The sequence below is a fragment of the Tamandua tetradactyla genome, chromosome 7, assembly GCF_023851605.1.
Source record: "Tamandua tetradactyla isolate mTamTet1 chromosome 7, mTamTet1.pri, whole genome shotgun sequence".
In the NCBI taxonomy this organism is placed as follows: Eukaryota; Metazoa; Chordata; class Mammalia; order Pilosa; family Myrmecophagidae; genus Tamandua; species Tamandua tetradactyla.
The window spans coordinates 25,467,227-25,486,896 of NC_135333.1; the positions used below are offsets into that span (position 1 = coordinate 25,467,227).

The window sequence follows — 19,670 nt, forward strand, 5'->3', positions numbered from 1 at the left end:
ATAAGCTGGCAGGAGCTGGCTTCAACATACTACCAGAGAATGGGGACTTCACATGTACTTTACATACTTTTGTAATGTTTTAATTTTTATGGCATTTGTATATTATGTTTATTACAATAAATGCTATATATAAGCTTTATCAACTTATCTATATCTGTATAAGGATGAGACCTTATTGTAGCTTTTCTAATTTTTGTATAAGTCTGAAAATTCTACTTGAACACATAATACATTGAGGGGGTCTCATAAATCAGATTGCTAGGGGTTCCACTGGACCACTGGCCAAAGGGATGGGGCATTCACATTACTGGTGATACCCATAATTTACCTTGCTAGCCCACATGTGGTATATAAAACATCTGGCTTCAGTGTTGAGACAGAAACTATATGGAAAATTTGGAAACACTTTGAGGGAAAGAGGATAAAGGATCATCTAACCTTGGGCAAGGACAAAAACAAGTTCAAATGATGAGAAAAATAAAACAGGAGAATAGAAAGTGTGAAGTTGCTGTTCATCGATTTTGCTCTCTAGATTTAAAGTATGTCTCAGTAGGTTCCTGCAAGAATGGGAGGGGAATGGGGAAGAAACAGTCTGTACTTTTGTTTATTGAATTCAGCTTTCGCTGGTCACATTGCAACTCAATACAAACAGACCAGCAGAGGGTAGGGCATTAACTCTTGTTCTCATCAATGTAAACACAACATTAATATTGAAGATTAAAGAAAATGGGTAAAAAGTCCAGTGTCTCCTTGATCTGTGTATCAGTGAAGGTGTTTGCCTCCCCTTGGACAGGTCCCAAAGGGGGAATAAGGTTGTGACCTCTTCCCATCCCACAGTGAAGCAGGCATGAACACAGAGGAACCCAAATGCATTCTTCCTCTATGTCTCTGAATGGACAAGTGAATCTTCAGATTTGGGCTCATATGAATTATTCAAGTTCTTCTGAACGTCTGAGAGGTTCATAACTTTCTGGGGCACTGAAATAGTTCCTTCAACGTTCTTTCCCCATTAGCTGTCGCTAATAGGAAACATGACCAGTGCAAAGCAGCCAGCACTAATATTTTCTGCAGTCGCCATCAGAGTCCCTGGATTCTGGAGAATAGGGAATTGAAAGTCATGGGAGTCTCAGTGAAACTCCTGAAGGAAGCTGCCCATGTTTAAATATTGGCTGTAAACCCTTGCCCTCCTTGCTGGGCCACTGCTGACAGAGGGACGCTGAAGCAGTCAACTTTCATTCAGAGCCTTTAAGGATCTGTTTTTCTATTTTGGATTTCCAGACCGAAAACAACAAATAAACAAACAAAATTACCCAAACAAAACCAAATCAAAACAAAATGAGAGTGACTTTGAGCATAAAGGACCAACCAACACTGCCTCCAGGTCTCTCCAGACACAATGTCCCCAGTTGGTTCAGATCATTGGTTTGACTCCCCCGCCCCCACCCTTGGGTCCCACCTAGATTTCAGGGCAAAGAAAGTTTCTTCTTCTTCTTCCTTTTTTTTTTTTTGCTTTTATTTCCTGGGATGGTTATCCCCCAGCACCCTGATTTCCTTTTTTCTCCAGCTATGATGGGAAGCATAATTATTAAAAAGCAACAAGAATATCCTAAAGACCTGCCTTGGTTTTGTGGCTTTTACTCTCTCTCACCTTTCTGAGTCCATTCTAGAAGATACTGTATAGGTTGGCTATGTTTCTACATTTTGGGAATGGTGGGTTGTGGGGCAGAGAGGGGCTGGCTGGAAACTTGTCCCAGATCAACAAACCCGGGGGGCAGTTTTTTGGGCCAAAGAGACAAATAAAACAAAGGAAAAACGCATTGCTCAATATTGAGTTTGAAGGCTCAGCCTCGAACAGCAAGTGGCTTGTCCCCTGATGTAAGTCTATCCCTGGGGATGGGCTTCTTGGTGCTAGCTGTTGTTTTCAGCCGTGAGATATTTCAGGGCAGCGAAGCCATAGCGGCGAGACATGTCCTGCTGAAACTCTTCCTTCAGGGTTTTGAGACAGATGCGGTATTGCTTGTTGGAACGGAACTTAGTGATGTCGAAGCTGGGGGCGTGAGGCATGTGGATCATGTAGGCATTGGGCAGCACGGTGAATTCATATTCCTGGAAGAAGACAAGAACAGCGTGAGCACGTGTAAGAGCACTCAGTGATGGACGGTGAATGCTCGCATTCATGAGCAGACGACTGAACGAATGAATGAACTGTGAATGACCCCAAAATGCAGCGAAGTGCCATGGAAACCTCACCACCTTTAGAGTGAGACAGAACAGGGCTGTTGCTGCGTGATCTTGGACAAATTGCTTAGCTTCTATGAGCCTTCATTTTCTCATCATTAAAGTGAAAATCTCATCGTTAATGTGAAAATAACAATATCAACCTTGATGGAAGACTGAAAGGATGGAACTAATAATGTATGAAGAGTATTGAGCAGAGTTCATTGCCCATAAAAGGCTCTTGCTAAATGTAAGCTCATCATGCCCACATGGTCATGCTGGGATGATGCACGCCTGGAAGATTCTCTTGCTCAATTAACTGACATCTGTCTTTGTGACTTCTTATAGGACTTGATGAGATGTCGACAGCCTTGACAGATGAGTACAAAAGAGATGATAAAAAAAGAATGAAGAAAATAAAAACACACGTTCCACAGCACTGAAGCTCATCAATAACAAAATTCTCCCTTAACATTTTTATTAAAGTTGCACCATCATTTGGTACTCTAAATGTAGCAGAAAATAGCTAAAACTGAGACAAAAATAAAAGGGCACTGAAAAGCCAAAATAGGTGACCCAAATTTTGGAGGTGCAACTTAAAGGAGAACCCTGCACACTTTCACTCAGAATTTACCCACTATGATTTGTGACATAATATCTAGCTTCCCAGCCCAGAGTAGATCAAAAGAAAATTGGAAAAGGAAAATCAGGAAGAAGAAGGGTACCTGTTAGATAGAAGAATACTGACAGCAGCAAAAAAATGACAGTTTGATGGTGAGGAATGAATGAAAAAAGTAATAAAAGGAAAACACAAGAACTCACAGACCTTAGCTGTCTGGGTACATTTTATATAGAGACAAAAGGCCCTACAAATCCTACTAGCCCCTATAGGTGTGGCATATGGGTACACGTTCATTGTTTCCTTAAATCAACAGAAAGGGTAAAATCATGTTTGGCTTGTACTATTGGCAAAGAAAGGAAAATACACAACAAATTCTCAAGAGCTCTGTCAAATTGTCTAAAATAAACAAAGCCCAGGTTTCAGGGCTGGAAAAATTAACTTTATTTGAACCAGTTCACTTAATAGTACTGCTGGATATGTGAACACCATGTTTCTTTTCTTTCAAGCAGAAGCTGAGGCAGATGAAACATTTTTGTCTGGGAGTAAGTAGTACGAGATACCCAGTTATTAGTAAAAATGTGGATATGGGACAGCGTGCTTTCTGCTGTTAAATATGGACACTTTCTACAGCCTTCTCTCTACATCAGCAGTTCTCAACCCTAGGAATTCATTAAAATCACCTGTGATTGCTGTTAAACTACTGATGCCCCCGTGCACCCTCCCACCTCCCAATACCAAATGATTCAAAATCTTTGGGGTGAAGGCCACGTAATGGAATTCTGCAGAAGTTCTCCAGGGGGATCTCACAGTAGCCAGCACTGAGCACTCCTCCTTAGCCTTTTACCGAATGGGGGTGTTCTTGATGAGAAATATTTACAGTGTGCTCCCTGTGGAGGCATCACGGAGATTAACATGTGAAGCGACAAGGGTGGGGTTGGGGGCCCAAGCAGACGTCTCCAAACTAAACCAGAGCAGCTTTGCTTTTGCTTGTTTCATGCAAGAGTTGTCAAACTGTGGTGCATCCGGACTGCTGCCTGTTTTTGTAAATAAGTTTTATTGGAACACAACCATGTCCATTTGTTTATATATTGTCCATGGCTACCTTCACACTACAACAGCAGAGCTGAGTAGCTGTGACAGAGACCTGTAAGACCACAAAGCCTAAAATATTTGGCGTCTTGACCTTTACAGCAAAAGTTTGTCAATCCTTGGTTTAATCTATTAGAATTCTGCATTAGATTTCCTTTGAATAAGGTTCTCATTAAATATTAATTGATTGGATGAAAGAGCCCAAAATCTTTCTTTCAGCTATACAGTGGAATAACAGTTGGGCCTTAGCTGTATGCTTTGTGCCATCTAAATAGAACTTGTGTTGTCTAAATAGTGACTTCAAGGTCAAATGATGGATGGTTGTCATTTGCTCATCTTCACCACTGGGCTGGGTGAGAATGAGAGGGAAATGGTTTGCCACAGGACACTCACTCTTGGCTATGTCCTGGCCAGGAACTCAAATCTCACCCGGGGGCACAGGAGGTAGCAGTGGTCTGGGAATCAACCGCCCCACATTCTCACTCTAGGTCCCTGAACATCTTGTTCCCTCTTAGGGCTGTGCTTTTTGGGCTCTAAGGGCCCCTTTCTGCTCTAAGATCTGGGCTTCTGCTCCCTCCGTCAGCAGCAGGAGGGCATTCCATCCTTCTCACCTGTGCATCCAGTTCCATGATATGCGCCACCTTGTTCCAGCCAAATCCCACAAATCTCCGGTCGTACTCGGGGCAGTCCCGTCTCACAACAACATAGGGCTCGAAATCGGCCTCCCACTCTACCCGGTAAGGCGTGGTGGCGGTCCGCCACTTGGCGAAATTTGTGGGCGCGTGCCCTTTGGTCCAGACGTGGTACCTACGACATATGGAGAAGTGCCAGTGGGTGGGGAGGGAAGCAAGCTTGCCAAATGCTCCTGATTTGGAGGAAGTACTGGTACTTTATCTATATCCTTCACCAATGGAGAGACTCTATGAAAGGATAAGTGAACTCCTAAGATGCTTTGTCATTTATTTGTAACAAGTGCAGTTTGATATATATTATAATTATTCCAACTAGAGTCCATTGCAGTAGGCAGAATTCTAAGATAACTCCCAGCGACTCTTGCTCTTGTATGGTTTTCCCCTGAGGGAAGGCAGAACCTGTATGATGAGGTATCTTTCCTGAGATGAAGTTATATTATATGGCATCAGAGATTTTTGTAGATACAATTAAGGTTACTAATCAATTAACTTTGGATTAATTAAAAGGAATTTTATCAGGGTGGGCCTGATATAATCATATGAACCCTTCAAATTTGGTTCTGGAAGGAAGCAAACAGCCATGCTGTGAGTTGCCTCTGAGGGTCACATGGCAAAAAAACTATGGGTGGCCTCTAGAAGCTGAAGGTGGTGCTGGCCAACAGGCAGCAGGGAAACAGGAAGCACAGTCTTACATCCACAAAGAAAGGTATTCTGACACACCAGTGAGGCTGGAAGAGGACCATGAGCTCTAGGTGAGAATTACAGACCACCTGACACCTTCATTCAGCCTGATGACAATCTGAGCTCAGAATCTAGCCACACCTGGACCACTGACCCAAAGAAACTGAGAAACAATACATTTGTATTGTTTTAAGCTGCTAAGTTTGTGGTAATTTGTTATACAGTGATAGAAAATGAATCCAACCATATGACAATGATAATAAACTGATATTAGGCACTTAGGAAATACTGGGCACTATTTTAAATGCTATAGATATGTTTAAAATTCATATAACTTGACCAACTTCAAGTTATAAGTAGTAAGTGGTGGAGCTGGGATTCGAACCCAGGTAGGCTGGCTCAAGGGCAGGACCCTTAACCACTATATAAAGCTACCCCTCTTGAATGTCTCTGATCCTACACTCTGGTCTACAGAATAAGTAGTCAATAATGGTTATGCTAAATCATATGAAAGAATACATGAGTAATCTAAAGTCCTTAGAGGTTCCTGAGACAAAGACCAGTGAAGTGGTAGGAATATCCCTCTGGAAGCTCTTATGAGATAGCAGAAAGATGGGAGTCTACTGAAGCAGTGGGCAGGGCCCAAGAGAAAGGGGCTAGGGGAAAAGAATATCAATGCTAGAAAGAGAAGTTTCATTAAATGAAAGCAATACCAGAAGTATTTGAACCCAAGAGCTCAACTGTAGTGAGCAAGGAGTTCAGAGTCCTGATTTCTCTCTTCCTCAGAGAAGGCTCTTTAAAGCAAATGAAGTAAGGGTTTGTCAGTGAAGCTCTTCTGTTAGGGATAGGGCTGCCTCCTTTTTCCCCCTCTTTTACCACCAAGGCAGTACTTCCCCCAACCCTCAGGGAAGGTTTCTGGGGTTGAATGAGCACTAGCCAATAAGTAGACTTTCATCAAATTGTATTGTTAGATAAGATGGCCAAGCTGGGTGAAGGCAGGGACTTGGATCTTCAGCTCCATCGATGCAGCAACTTCCACCAAAACCAAGGTCACTTCAAGAAAAGAAAAACAGAAGCTCAAAAACTTAAATGCTGTTTTAATGGAGCATGAGAAGGAGGGATGTTGTAAGGATGTCAATCTGGAGCCTAATCCGAAAATCAGCGCAGGAAGGAGTTGATTTTCCATTTGTGAACTAGCTGAACAGACAGTCTTGACATCTGAAGCCTTTGACAGAACTGGCACAGCACAGCTATAAATGTGTGTTGGGTTAAAGTGGGTCACAGTGGAACCATCAGAACAGGGTACAAAGTCTACCTCTGTCACTTATGAGCTGTGAGACCTTGCACAACAAAGGACTTAAATTATGCAATCTTTATTTTCTTCTTGGTTAAAATGGGGAAAATAGTACTGATTGTGTTGTTTTGCTGAGGAGCTGAAATGAGAAAGTATTTGTAAAGGATTTGACACAACGCTGGCATACAGGAGGCTCTCAAGAAATGCCCTAATAGGCAGCTTTATAGTAGATAAAAACAGTGGTTCTGGACTTCTGGTTGACTAAGATGGCAATGTTAGATGCTCCAGGGTTCCATACCCCCACAGGATCTTTGAACAACTATCACAAATAGGCAGAACTATCTTCTTCAAAACTCTAAAAAGGAGGGATCCAAGATGGCGTCTTAGTAAGGTACATGCGTCTTAGTTCCTCCGACTCCAAATCAACTAATAGGTGAACAGAAACAATACAAAACAACTCCCGGGGCTACAGCAGGGAATGGACACACAGCGTAACCAAGTCTGGGCTGGCTAGTCTGACTGCGAAACTCAGCTGCGGTGAGTGAGATCCCCGAGCGGCGGGCGATTTCCCGAGCAGCCGCAGCTGCAGCGGTCCGAGCTAATCCCTCCCTCCTTCCGGGGCTGACTGAGAGACTCGGAGAGACAAGCTTCCCAGCCAAGGCGGCCGGCGCCACACTTTTGCGGGCGGCTTCGAGTCTGCGACTACAAGTCTCGGACCAGAGGGCTATCCAAAGTCTGGGCTGGCAAGTCTGATTCCAAGTCTTGGCTGCGGCGAGACCCCTGAGCGGCCGCAGCTGCGGCGGTCCGAGCTAATCCCTCCCTCCTTCCGGGGCTGGCTGAGAGACTCGGAGAGACAAGCTTCCCAGCCAAGGCGGCCGGCGCCACACTTTTGCGGGCGGCTTCGAGTCCGCGACTACAAGTCTCAGATCAGAGGGCTATCCAAAGTCTGGGCTGGCAAGTCTGATTGCGAGACTTGGCTGCGGCGAGACCCCCGAGCGGCCGCAGCTGCGGCGGTCCGAGCTAATCCCTCCCTCCTTCCCGGGCCGGCTGAGAGTATCGGAGAAGTAAGTTCCCCAAGCCGAGGCAGGCGGCGCCCTTCTTTTGCGGGCGGCTTCGAGTCTCGGCTTTAAGTCCGCGGCTACGAGTCCCAGATCAGAGGGCTATCCAAAGTCTGGGCTGGCTAGACTGACTGCGAGACTCGGCTGCAGTGAGACCCCCGAGCGGCGTGCGATCTCCCGATCAGCGGCAGCTGCGGTGGTCCGAGCTACTCCCTCCCCCCTTTCCGGGCCGGCTGAGAGTATTGGAGAAGCAAGTTTCCCAAGCCGAGGCAGGTGGCACCCCTCTTTTGCGGGCGGCTTCGAGTCTCTGCTTCGAGTCCGCGGATACGAGTCTCAGATAGGAGGGCTATCCAAGCCGCGGAAGCCCCCCCACCACGGGAGGCTTCCTGGTCTGGTGGGGAATCCCCCAGGCCCGCTGCGGCCCGCAACCAGACACAGGGTCCCCTCAAGCTGCGGCAGCTGACGCCCCACCACGCGCGGCCCCTGAACCAACGGAGAGATTTGGATCCGAAAGCCCCAGGCCACGGAGATCGGTGACTGGGGGAGACCCATTCCAAACACTTGAGACAAACGTGTGCCACGTGCGCCACGTACTGGGCAAGATAAGAAAAACAGATCCCAGAGATTTCACAGAAAAATCTTACAACCTTGCTGGGTCCAACACCCAGAGAAATCTGAATAAATGCCCAGACGCCAGCAGCAGAAGATAACTGTCCACGCTCAAAAGATTGAGAATATGGCCCAGTCAAAGGAACAAACCAATAGCTCAAATGAGACACAAGAGCTGAGACAACTAATCCTGAATATACGAACAGAAATGGAAAACCTCTTCAAAAATGAAATCGATAAATTGAGGGAGGACATGAAGAGGACATGGGCTGAACATAAAGAAGAAATAGAAAAACTGAAAAAACAAATCGCAGAACTTATGGAAGTGAAGGATAAAGTAGCAAACATAGAAAAAATAATGGATAGTTACAATGATAGATTTAAAGAGACAGAAGATAGAATTAGTGATTTGGAGGATGGAACATCTGAATTCCAAAAAGAAACAGAAACTATAGGGAAAAGAATGGAGAAATTTGAACAGGGTATCAGGGAACTCAAGGACAATATGAACCGCACAAATATACGTGTTGTGGGTGTCCCAGAAGGAGAAGAGAAGGGAAAAGGAGGAGAAAAACTAATGGAAGAAATTTTCACTGAAAATTTCCCAACTCTTATGAAAGACCTAAAATTACAGATCCAAGAAGTGCAGCGCACCCCCAAGGGATTAGACCCAAATAGGCGTTCTCCAAGACACTTACTAGTTAGAATGTCAGAGGTCAATGAGAAAGAGAGGATCTTGAAAGCAGCAAGAGAAAAACAATCCATCACATACAAGGGAAACCCAATAAGACTATGTGTAGATTTCTCAGCAGAAACCATGGAAGCTAGAAGACAGTGGGATGATATATTTAAGTTACTAAAAGAGAAAAACTGCCAACCAAGACTCCTATATCCAGCAAAATTATCCTTCAAAAATGAGGGAGAAATTAAAACATTCTCAGACAAAAAGTCACTGAAAGAATTCGTGACCAAGAGACCAGCTCTGCAAGAAATACTAAAGGGAGCATTAGAGTCAGATACAAAAAGACAGAAGAGAGAGATATGGAAAAGAGTGTAGAAAGAAGGAAAATCAGATATGATATATATAATACAAAAGGCAAAATGTTAGAGGAAAATATTATCCAAACAGTAATAACACTAAATGTCAATGGACTGAATTCCCCAATCAAAAGACATAGATTGGCAGAATGGATTAAAAAACAGGATCCTTCTATATGCTGTCTACAGGAAACACATCTTAGACCCAAAGATAAACATAGGTTGAAAGTGAAAGGTTGGGAAAAGATATTTCATGCAAATAACAACCAGAAAAGAGCAGGAGTGGCTATACTAATATCCAACAAATTAGACTTCAAATGTAAAGCAGTTAAAAGAGACAAAGAAGGACACTATATACTAATAAAAGGAACAATTAAACAAGAAGACATAACAATCATAAATATTTACGCACCGAACCAGAATGCCCCAAAATACATGAGGAATACACTGCAAACACTGAAAAGGGAAATAGACTCATATACTATAATAGTTGGAGACTTCAACTCACCACTCTCATCAAGGGACAGAACATCTAGACAGAAGATCAACAAAGAAATAGAGAATCTGAATATTACTATAAATGAACTAGACTTAATAGACATTTATAGGACATTACATCCCACAACAGCAGGATACACCTTTTTCTCAAGTGCTCATGGATCATTCTCAAAAATAGACCATATGCTGGGTCACAAAGCAAGTCTTAACAAATTTAAAAAGATTGAAATCTTACCCAACACTTTCTCGGACCATAAAGGAATGATGTTGGAAATCAATAATAGGCAGAGTGCCAGAAAATTCACAAATACGTGGAGGCTCAACAACACACTCCTAAACAACGAGTGGGTCAAAGAAGAAATTGCTAGAGAAATTAGCAAATACCTCGAGGCGAATGAAAATGAAAACACAACATATCAAAACTTATGGGACGCAGCAAAGGCAGTGCTAAGAGGGAAATTTATTGCTCTAAATGCCTATATCAGAAAAGAAGAAAAGGCAAAAATTCAGGAATTAATTATCCATTTGGAAGAACTAGAGAAAGAACAGCAAGCTAACCCCAAAGCAAGCAAAAGGAAAGAAATAACAAAGATTAGAGCACAAATAAATGAAATTGAAAACATGAAAACAATAGAGAAAATCAATAAGGCTAAAAGTTGGTTCTATGAGAAAATCAATAAGATTGATGGGCCCTTAGCAAGATTGACAAAAAGAAGAAGAGAGAGGATGCAAATAAATAAGATCAGAAATGGAAGAGGAGACATAACTACTGACCTCACAGAAATAAAGGAGGTAATAACAGGATACTATGAACAACTTTACGCTAATAAATACAACAATTTAGAGGAAATGGACGGGTTCCTGGAAAGACATGAACAACCAACTTTGACTCAAGAAGACATAGATGACCTCAACAAACCAATCACAAGTAAAGAAATAGAATCAGTCATTCAAAAGCTTCCTAAAAAGAAAAGTCCAGGACCAGACGGCTTCACATGTGAATTCTATCAAATATTCCAGAAAGAATTAGTACCAACTCTCCTCAAACTCTTCAAAAAAATCGAAGCGGAGGGAAAACTACCTAATTCATTCTATGAAGCCAACATTACCCTCATACCAAAACCAGGCAAAGATATTACAAGAAAAGAAAACTACAGGCCGATCTCTCTAATGATATAGATGCAAAAATCCTCAATAAAATTCTAGCAAATCGTATCCAACAACACATTAAAAGAATTATTCATCATGACCAAGTAGGATTCATCCCAGGTATGCAAGGATGGTTCAACATAAGAAAATCAATTAATGTAATACACCATATCAACAAATTAAAGCAGAAAAATCACATGATCATCTCAATTGATGCAGAGAAGGCATTTGACAAGATTCAACATCCTTTCCTGTTGAAAACACTTCAAAGGATAGGAATACAAGGGAACTTCCTTAAAATGATAGAGGGAATATATGAAAAACCCACAGCTAATATCATCCTTAATGGGGAAAAATTGAAAACGTTCCCCCTAAGATCAGGAACAAGACAAGGATGTCCACTATCACCACTATTATTCAACATTGTGTTGGAGGTTCTAGCCAGAGCAATTAGACAAGAAAAAGAAATACAAGGCATCAAAATTGGAAAGGAAGAAGTAAAACTATCACTGTTTGCAGACGATATGATACTATACGTCGAAAACCCGGAAAAATCCACAACAAAACTGCTAGAGCTAATAAATGAGTACAGCAAAGTAGCAGGTTACAAGATCAACATTCAAAAATCTGTAGCATTTCTATACACTAGCAATGAACAAGCGGAGGGGGAAATCAAGAAACGAATCCCATTTACAATTGCAACTAAAAGAATAAAATACCTAGGAATAAATTTAACTAAAGAGACAAAAGACCTATACAAAGAAAACTACAAAAAACTGGTAAAAGAAATCACAGAAGACCTAAACAGATGGAAGGGCATACCGTGTTCATGGATTGGAAGACTAAATATAGTTAAGATGTCAATCCTACCTAAATTGATTTACAGATTCAATGCAATACCAATCAAAATCCCAACAACTTATTTTTCAGAAATAGAAAAACCAATAAGCAAATTTATCTGGAAGGGCAGGGTGCCCCGAATTGCTAAAAACATCTTGAGGAAAAAAAACGAAGCAGGAGGTCTTGCGCTGCCAGACTTTAAGGCATATTATGAAGCCACAGTGGTCAAAACAGCATGGTATTGGCATAAAGATAGATATATCGACCAATGGAATCGAATAGAGTGCTCAGATATAGACCCTCTCATCTATGGTCATTTGATCTTTGATAAGGGAGTCAAGCCAACTCACCTGGGACAGAACAGTCTCTTCAATAAATGGTGCCTAGAGAACTGGATATCCATATGCAAAAGAATGAAAGAAGACCCATATCTCACACCCTATACAAAAGTTAACTCAAAATGGATCAAAGATCTAAACATTAGGTCTAAGACCATAGAACAGTTAGAGGAAAATGTAGGGAGATATCTTATGAATCTTACAATTGGAGGCGGTTTTATGGACCTTACACCTAAAGCAAGAGCACTGAAGAAGGAAATAAATAAATGGGAACTCCTCAAAATTAAACACTTTTGTGCATCAAAGAACTTCATCAAGAAAGTAGAAAGACAGCCTACACAATGGGAATCAATATTTGGAAACGACATATCAGATAAAGGTCTAGTATCCAGAATTTATAATGAGATTGTTCAACTCAACAACAAAAAGATAGCCAACCCAATTACAAAATGGGAAAAAGACTTGAATAGACACCTCTCAGAGGAGGAAATACAAATGGCCAAAAGACACATGAAGAGATGCTCAATGTCCCTGGCCATTAGAGAAATGCAAATCAAAACCACAATGAGATATCATCTCACACCCACCAGAATGGCCATTATCAACAAAACAGAAAATGACAAGTGCTGGAGAGGATGCGGAGAAAGAGGCACACTTATCCACTGTTGGTGGGAATGTCAAATGGTGCAACCACTGTGGAAAGCAGTTTGGCGGTTCCTCAAAAAGCTGAATATAGAATTGCCATACGATCCAGCAATACCATTGCTGGGAATCTACTCAAAGGAATTAAGGGCAAAAACTCAAACAGACATTTGCACACCAATGTTTATAGCAGCGTTATTTACAATTGCAAAGAGATGGAAACAGCCAAAATGTCCATCAACAGACGAGTGGCTAAACAAACTGTGGTATATACGTATGATGGAATATTATGCAGCGTTAAGACAGGATAAACTTATGAAGCATGTAATAACATGGATGGACCTAGAAAACATTATGCTGAGTGAGTCTAGCCAAAAGCTAAAAGACAAATACTGTATGGTCCCAATGATGTGAATCGACACTCGAGAATAAACTTGGAATATGTCATTGGTAACAGAGTTCAGCAGGAGTTAGAAACAGGGTAAGATAATGGGTAATCGGAGCTGATGGAATACAGACGGTGCAATAGGACTAGATACAAAAACTCAAAAATGGACAGTACAATAATACCTAATTGTAAAGTAATCATGTTAAAATACTGAACGAAGCTGCATCCGAGCTATAGGTTTTTGTTTTGTTTTGTTTTGTTTGTTTTGTTCTTATTATTATTACTTTTATTTTTTTTCTCTATATTAACATTCTATATCTTTTTCTGTTATAATGCTAGTTCTTCTAAACCGATGCAAATGTACTAAGAAACGATGATCATGCATCTATGTGATGTTTGTTAAGAATTACTGATTGCATATGTAGAATGGTATGACGTCTAAAAAAAAAAAATGGTCAGCACAATACTGCCTAATTGTAATGTAATTATCTTGGAACGCTGAATGAAGCTCCATCTGATCTATAGTTTTTTTTTTGTTTGTTTTTTTTCTCTTATATATTTTTGTACTTTTTATTTTTATTTGTGTTTTCTCTCTGTGTTATCACTTTATTTCTTTTTCTGCTGTAGTGCTATTTCTTTCTCTAAATCGATGCATATGTACTGAGAAATGATGACCATACACCTATGTGATGATATTAAGAATTACTGATTGCATATGTAGAATGGATTGATTTCTATTGTTGTGTTAGTTAATTTTTTTAATTAATAAAAAAAAAAACTCTAAAAAAACAGTTAGAGATTGTAGTGGCTAGGAGAGTGCTGAATCAAGAAAACATAGCTTTAAAAACAGTGGAAGAAGCTCATGGTGCCCTAGCTGGCTCCTTCACCACCACCCCCAACACAATGCAGAATTGGTCTGTGCAGATTCTGTATTGGCTGGTGCCTGGTCTCATTACATAGGGAGCAGAGTAACCCCTACGCGCATATTGGGGTGCCTGCATGTCAGTGCAAATCTATCAGGTGCCAGCCTGAAAGATTGAACCAGGACACTCATCTCTGCCTCACCCTCCCAGAATTTGCCCTGCAAGCAGAAGCAGATTATGGACAGCTTAAGCAATGTAAGAAACAATTAAACCAAAGTGGTCTAGAGGAAAGGATTACCAGCTTTAAGACCCACGAAAGAGCACCAGGGAGAGGGGAAGAGTCTTTTCAACATGGAATGGGTTGGACATTTGGATTCCTGTAAAGGGGATTTCCTAAGGCTATGAGCAAACACAAACCTGGGACAAGATACAGGCTCAGAAAAGAGAGAGAGAACCCACACTTCACTTTGCCTTGAGTTATTCTTCCTGATAGAAGGGCTGAACTCAGAAGGAGAGCACCATCCAACACAGAACCTGTTTGCAAAGATCAAGAAAGGTGATTTTGCGTGTGTGTGTTGGTTTGATTTTGCTCTTGGAAATTCAAGGAAATTTCTGTCATATCACTAGCTGGACACAAACTTAAGGAACAGAAAGCCCAGGGTCTAAATCCAAAAATGAACCCTTTAAAACATTAAAATTTACAATGTGAAACAAAAAAAAATGCAACACAAACAAAGAAACAGGAAATGACAGTCTATCCAAGAAAATAAGATAAAAAATTAGACATCATCAATGAAGAAGATCAAATTTTGGACATACTGGGCAAAGACCTTAAAAAAAAAAAGATCTTCAATGTGCTCAAGGAGATAAAGGAAACCACAGAGAAGAATATCAGGAAGATGATGCATGAGCAATATAAGAATCTCAATAAAGTGACGGAAATTTTGAAAAGGAACCAAACAAATACTGGAGTTGAAGACTACAATAACTGAAATGGAAAATGCCCTAGGTTTGAATAGTACATTGGAGCTGGCAGGATAAAGACTTTGTGAACTTGAAAGCAAGACAATTGAAATGATTCAGGCAGAGGAACAGAAAGAGAAAGGAATGAAAAAAAAGGGAACAGAGCCTAAGAGACCTGTGGAATACTATCAACATACCAATATATGCATTATGGAAGCCCCAGAAAGAGAAGAAAAAGAGAAAGGGGCAGAAGGAGTATTCAAAGAAAGAACAGTAGAAAACTTCCCAAATTTAATGAAGACATGAATATTACATTCACAAATCCCAAAGAACCTCAAACAGGATCAACTTAAGAACCCAGACAAATAGCAGTCAAACTGTCAAATACCAAGGACAAAGAAAGAGTTCTGAAAGTTGCAAGAGAAAACTGATGTGTTATGTACAAGGGAGTCCTCTTAAGTGCCATTTTCTCATCAAAAACCATAGAAGCAAGAAGGCACTGGTAAGAAACAGAAAACAAATGGCCAATAAGCACATGAAAATATGTTCAACACCATTAACCACTAGAGAAAGTAAAAAAACATGAGTTACCATTTTATACCCACTAAAATGACTACTATTTCAAAAATGGAAAATAACAAGTGTTGGAGAGGATGTAGCGAAATAGGGAAACTTGTTCATTGGTGGTAGGAACATAAAATGGTATTGTAACTATGGAAAATAGTTCCTCAGAAAGTTAAGTATAGAATTATCATATGATCCACCAATCCCATTTGTAGGTATTACCCCAAAGGATGAAAAGCAGGGGGTTGAAAAGATATTTGCATCCTGATGTTCTTAGAGGCAATATTCATAATAGTCAAACTATGAAAGAAACCCAAGTGTCCATCAACAGATTAATGGTGTGCCAATTTGAAAGGATCATGTACCCTAGAAAAGCCTGATCCATCCCATGGAGGCAGCCATTTCTTTTAATCCTTATTCAGTGCTGTACGTTGGAAACTTGATTACATTATCTACGTAGAGATACGATGCATGTGGCTGTGGATATTAACCTTTGATTACAGAGAGATGTGACTCCACCCATTCCAAGTGGGTCTCGATTAGTTTACTGGAATCTTTTAAAAGTGGAAACATTTTGGTAAAAGCTTCAGTGCCACAGGAGAGACATGGGAGCCCATGCAATCAGGAACTTTAGGGGATGAAGAAGGAAAGCATCCCTCAGGGAGTTTCATGAAACAAGAAGCCTGGAGAGAAAGTTAGCAGACATCGCTGTGTTCACCATGTGCCTTTCCAACGTCACTGGCGTTCTTGAACAAAGGTATCTTTCCCTGATGCCTTAGATTAGACCTTTTTTTATAGTTTTGCTTTAATTTGGACATTTTTGCAGGCTTAGAACTGTAAACTTGCAACTTAATAAATCTTCCCTTTTAAAAACCATTCTGTTTCTGGCATAACACATTCCAGCAGCCAACAAACAAACAGAAATGGCTAAGCAAAATGTGTGATGCAATGGAATATTATTCAATCATAAAAAGAGAGTTCTGATACATGTGACAATGTGGTTGAACCTTGAAGACATCATACTGAGTGAAATAAAAGCCAGATACTAAAGGACAAATGTTGTATGATCTCATTGATATGAAATAATTAGAATAAACAAACTCATAGAGTCGGAAAATAGAATACAGTTTACCAGGGGCTGGGGTAGAGGTTGGGCTTAAGGAGTTAATACCTAATTGGTCCAAAGTTACTATTTGGGACAATGGAAAAGTTTTGAAATAGATGGTGGTGATGGTAGCATAACACTGTAAATGTAATTAACACCACTGAATTATATATTTGAATGTGGTTAATAGAGGACATTTTATGTTGTGAATATGTTATTCACAACATAAATATATATATATATATATTACTAGAATAAAAATTTTTTTTTCAGTTCATACAAACTGAACAAAGTTCATACAAACAGTCATACAAACTGAACCCTGATTTAAACTATGAACTATAGTTAATAGCACAATTATAATAATATTGTTTCTTTAATTGTACAAAGATACTGCACTAATATAAAATGTTAATAATTGTAAAAACTTTGCAAGAGGGGGGATATATGGGAACTCTGTATGTTCTGCATGGTTTTTCTGTAAATCTGCTACTTCTCTGATTAAACCAACAAATAAGCTACAACCGTGGTTCTGGAGCCAGCCTGCCTGGATTTAAATTCTGTCACTCTGCAGGTAAGGATAAGTTTTTTAGCCACTTTGCACCTTTGTTTCCTTCTCTTGGTAAAATAGAGACAGTAATACCAACTTCATGGAGTTATAACAATTAAGTGAATTGCTTCACATGAAGTTCTCAGAGCCTGATATATAATAGTCCTTTGATAAATGAGGATATTCTCATTATTTACCATGTTTGCTTCATGGTATAAAGTCAACTTATGATGGTCCCTCTGTCAATGGTCCATGATAGACTGTCTATGGATACCCATCTTATTTATCCCTCAGTTTTAAAATCTCTACTTTTGGTCTATTATAATGTGAAAAGGGAGGAAAAAGATAGGGGAAGGGAGGGAAGAGCTGGGTCAGTTTTGGGACAGTTGGACAAGTTCTGTTCCTTTGGATAGGGAGGCAGCTTCCATCAGCTCAGCCTCAAACAGTAACAGCAGGCTGACTGTAATACGATGAAGTTACATCAACCTGCTATTAAAACAAGCCATAGTCTGCGCACTTTGGGCCCTCTGCATGATGCTCGATGAACACAGGTGGCTGAAGGATGCACTAATGGAGAAGTAGATTGGCGAATGATGGTGTATACTTATGAATGTAGGTTGTGCTGCTAAAAAAGGAACAATGTCATGAGGCATACAATGATGTGAATGAACATGTGGGACATTTGGTGAGACAAAAAAAGCCAGAATCAAAAAAACAACAAGGGTATGGTTACCTTTAGAAAATCCTTATAAGAAAACAGGAGCCTAGATTGTAAGCTTTTAGAGCAGACACATTAGGTAGAATGGTGATTATTATTTCTGGATTTTGAGAGGCTGTTTTATACATATAACCTGATATTTAGAAATAAGAACAAAGCCAAACAGGTTGGGGTTAAAGTAATTCAGAACATAGAGGTAAGGAAGACAGTGTCTATATTTTAGAATCACACATACTCTTTGAGACCAATGGAAGAAAGGTTTGTTTGATCTGGAACTGAAATTTTCCATAGTGTATAATCTAATTTAACCTATCTGTATAGCTCATTTGAACAACTGAAACACAGGAAGCACAGAATAAGAACGAGGTCCTTTAATCCTGTAAAGATTATTATAATGCCTGGAAACATCCTAGAGTATAATAAGTAGATAATCACAGTATCGGCAAAGTCCCCTGAGGGAGGGGAGAAAGACTATGCAACTATTAAACCTTGCCATCAGGGAATCCCTTGAAACTGTGTCAAATTTTAGGGATACCCAAATCAATAGGCCATGCCCTCGATCATGAGGCTTACTCCTGGGAAGCTTATGTAGGTAGTGAAGAAGCTTAGACTACCTATAGGCATGCCTAAGAGTTACTTCTGGAGGACCTCTGTTGTTGCTCAGAAGTGGCCTCAGTCTCTCTAAGCCCAACTCTGTCTGCAAATGAAATCATTGCCCCCCTGGCCCCCTACTTGGGACATGACATCCAGGGGTGAAAGTCTCCCTGGTGATGTGGGAGATGACTCCCAGGGAAAAATCCAGACCTGGCACTGTGGGATCAACAATTACATCTTGACCAAAAGGGGGAGAAGAAGTGTAATTAATAAAGTATCAGTGGCAGAGAGAGTTCAAATAGAGTCAAGAGGATACTCTGGAGGTTGCTGTTATGCAAGCTTCAGTAAGACCTTGCTACCTATCATAACCTGCCAACCCCCAACCAGGACCATTCCAGCCAATCCTAAAGAACACCTAGGGCATTATATAAGATTCCACAAGGGTTCCTGGCACTAGAGTAACTTTCCAGAAACCTACAACCTCTAGATGGGTCCCTGGTCCAGATAAGTCCTGAAACCTAGAGGGTCAGCCTCTCCAGAACATCAGATAGTTCCATCTCCCTACCCCATATTAGTGACAGATCCTTCCAATATGAAAAATTTAGAACTGCCATAGCCCAAACAACCCTAAATAGAGGTATGGAAAGATCGTCAAAGGTGAAAGTGAATTATACATAGAAGATAGAACTTACATGAATATGAATGCTAAATCATTAAATTGATATCTTTTGGTCTTCAGTATTTTAGAGCAGCTAGAAGTAAAAACCTCAAATTGTGAAATTGTAATCTGTATTAAATTCTGATATGTTCTACAAATGCGGTGCTGTACTTTGAAATTTATAGCTTTTTGTATATGTTATTATTCACAAAAAAAAGAAGGAAAAAAAGTCGATTGTGATGATAAAGTATTTAAGCCCTCTAGCCTCCTATATTCTGGAGCAGCTAGAAGGAAAAATATGAGAGGATCATATGGTAGCTATGACAATCTCTGAAATCTGTCCTGTAACCACTTGGTGACGAGTGCTTTGAAAACTATTGTTTCTTCATTTTCTTGCTTTGTGAATACGTTATATTACACAATTAAAAAATTAAAAAAAAAAGAGCATTAAAAAAATAAAACCAAGCCACAGTATGGAAATGGCTGGAGGCAATTACTAT

At 40.4% G+C, this 19,670-nt stretch overlaps 1 protein-coding gene across 7 annotated transcripts in view; it reads right to left on the reverse strand.

Moving 5' to 3' along the window:
* Positions 1 to 586: 586 nt before the first annotated feature.
* LARGE1 (LARGE xylosyl- and glucuronyltransferase 1) overlaps positions 587 to 19,670 on the reverse strand; it is a 617,012-nt gene continuing 597,928 nt past the window's right edge. For all 7 annotated transcript variants that reach the window (XM_077168649.1, XM_077168652.1, XM_077168654.1 and 4 more), the window contains exons 14-15: positions 4,540 to 4,735; positions 587 to 2,106 (exon numbers count right to left, since the gene is read on the reverse strand). In XM_077168649.1, the coding sequence (XP_077024764.1) occupies positions 1,909 to 2,106; positions 4,540 to 4,735 (394 nt within the window). In that variant the 3' untranslated portion in view covers positions 587 to 1,908. The remainder of the gene's footprint in view (positions 2,107 to 4,539; positions 4,736 to 19,670) is intronic.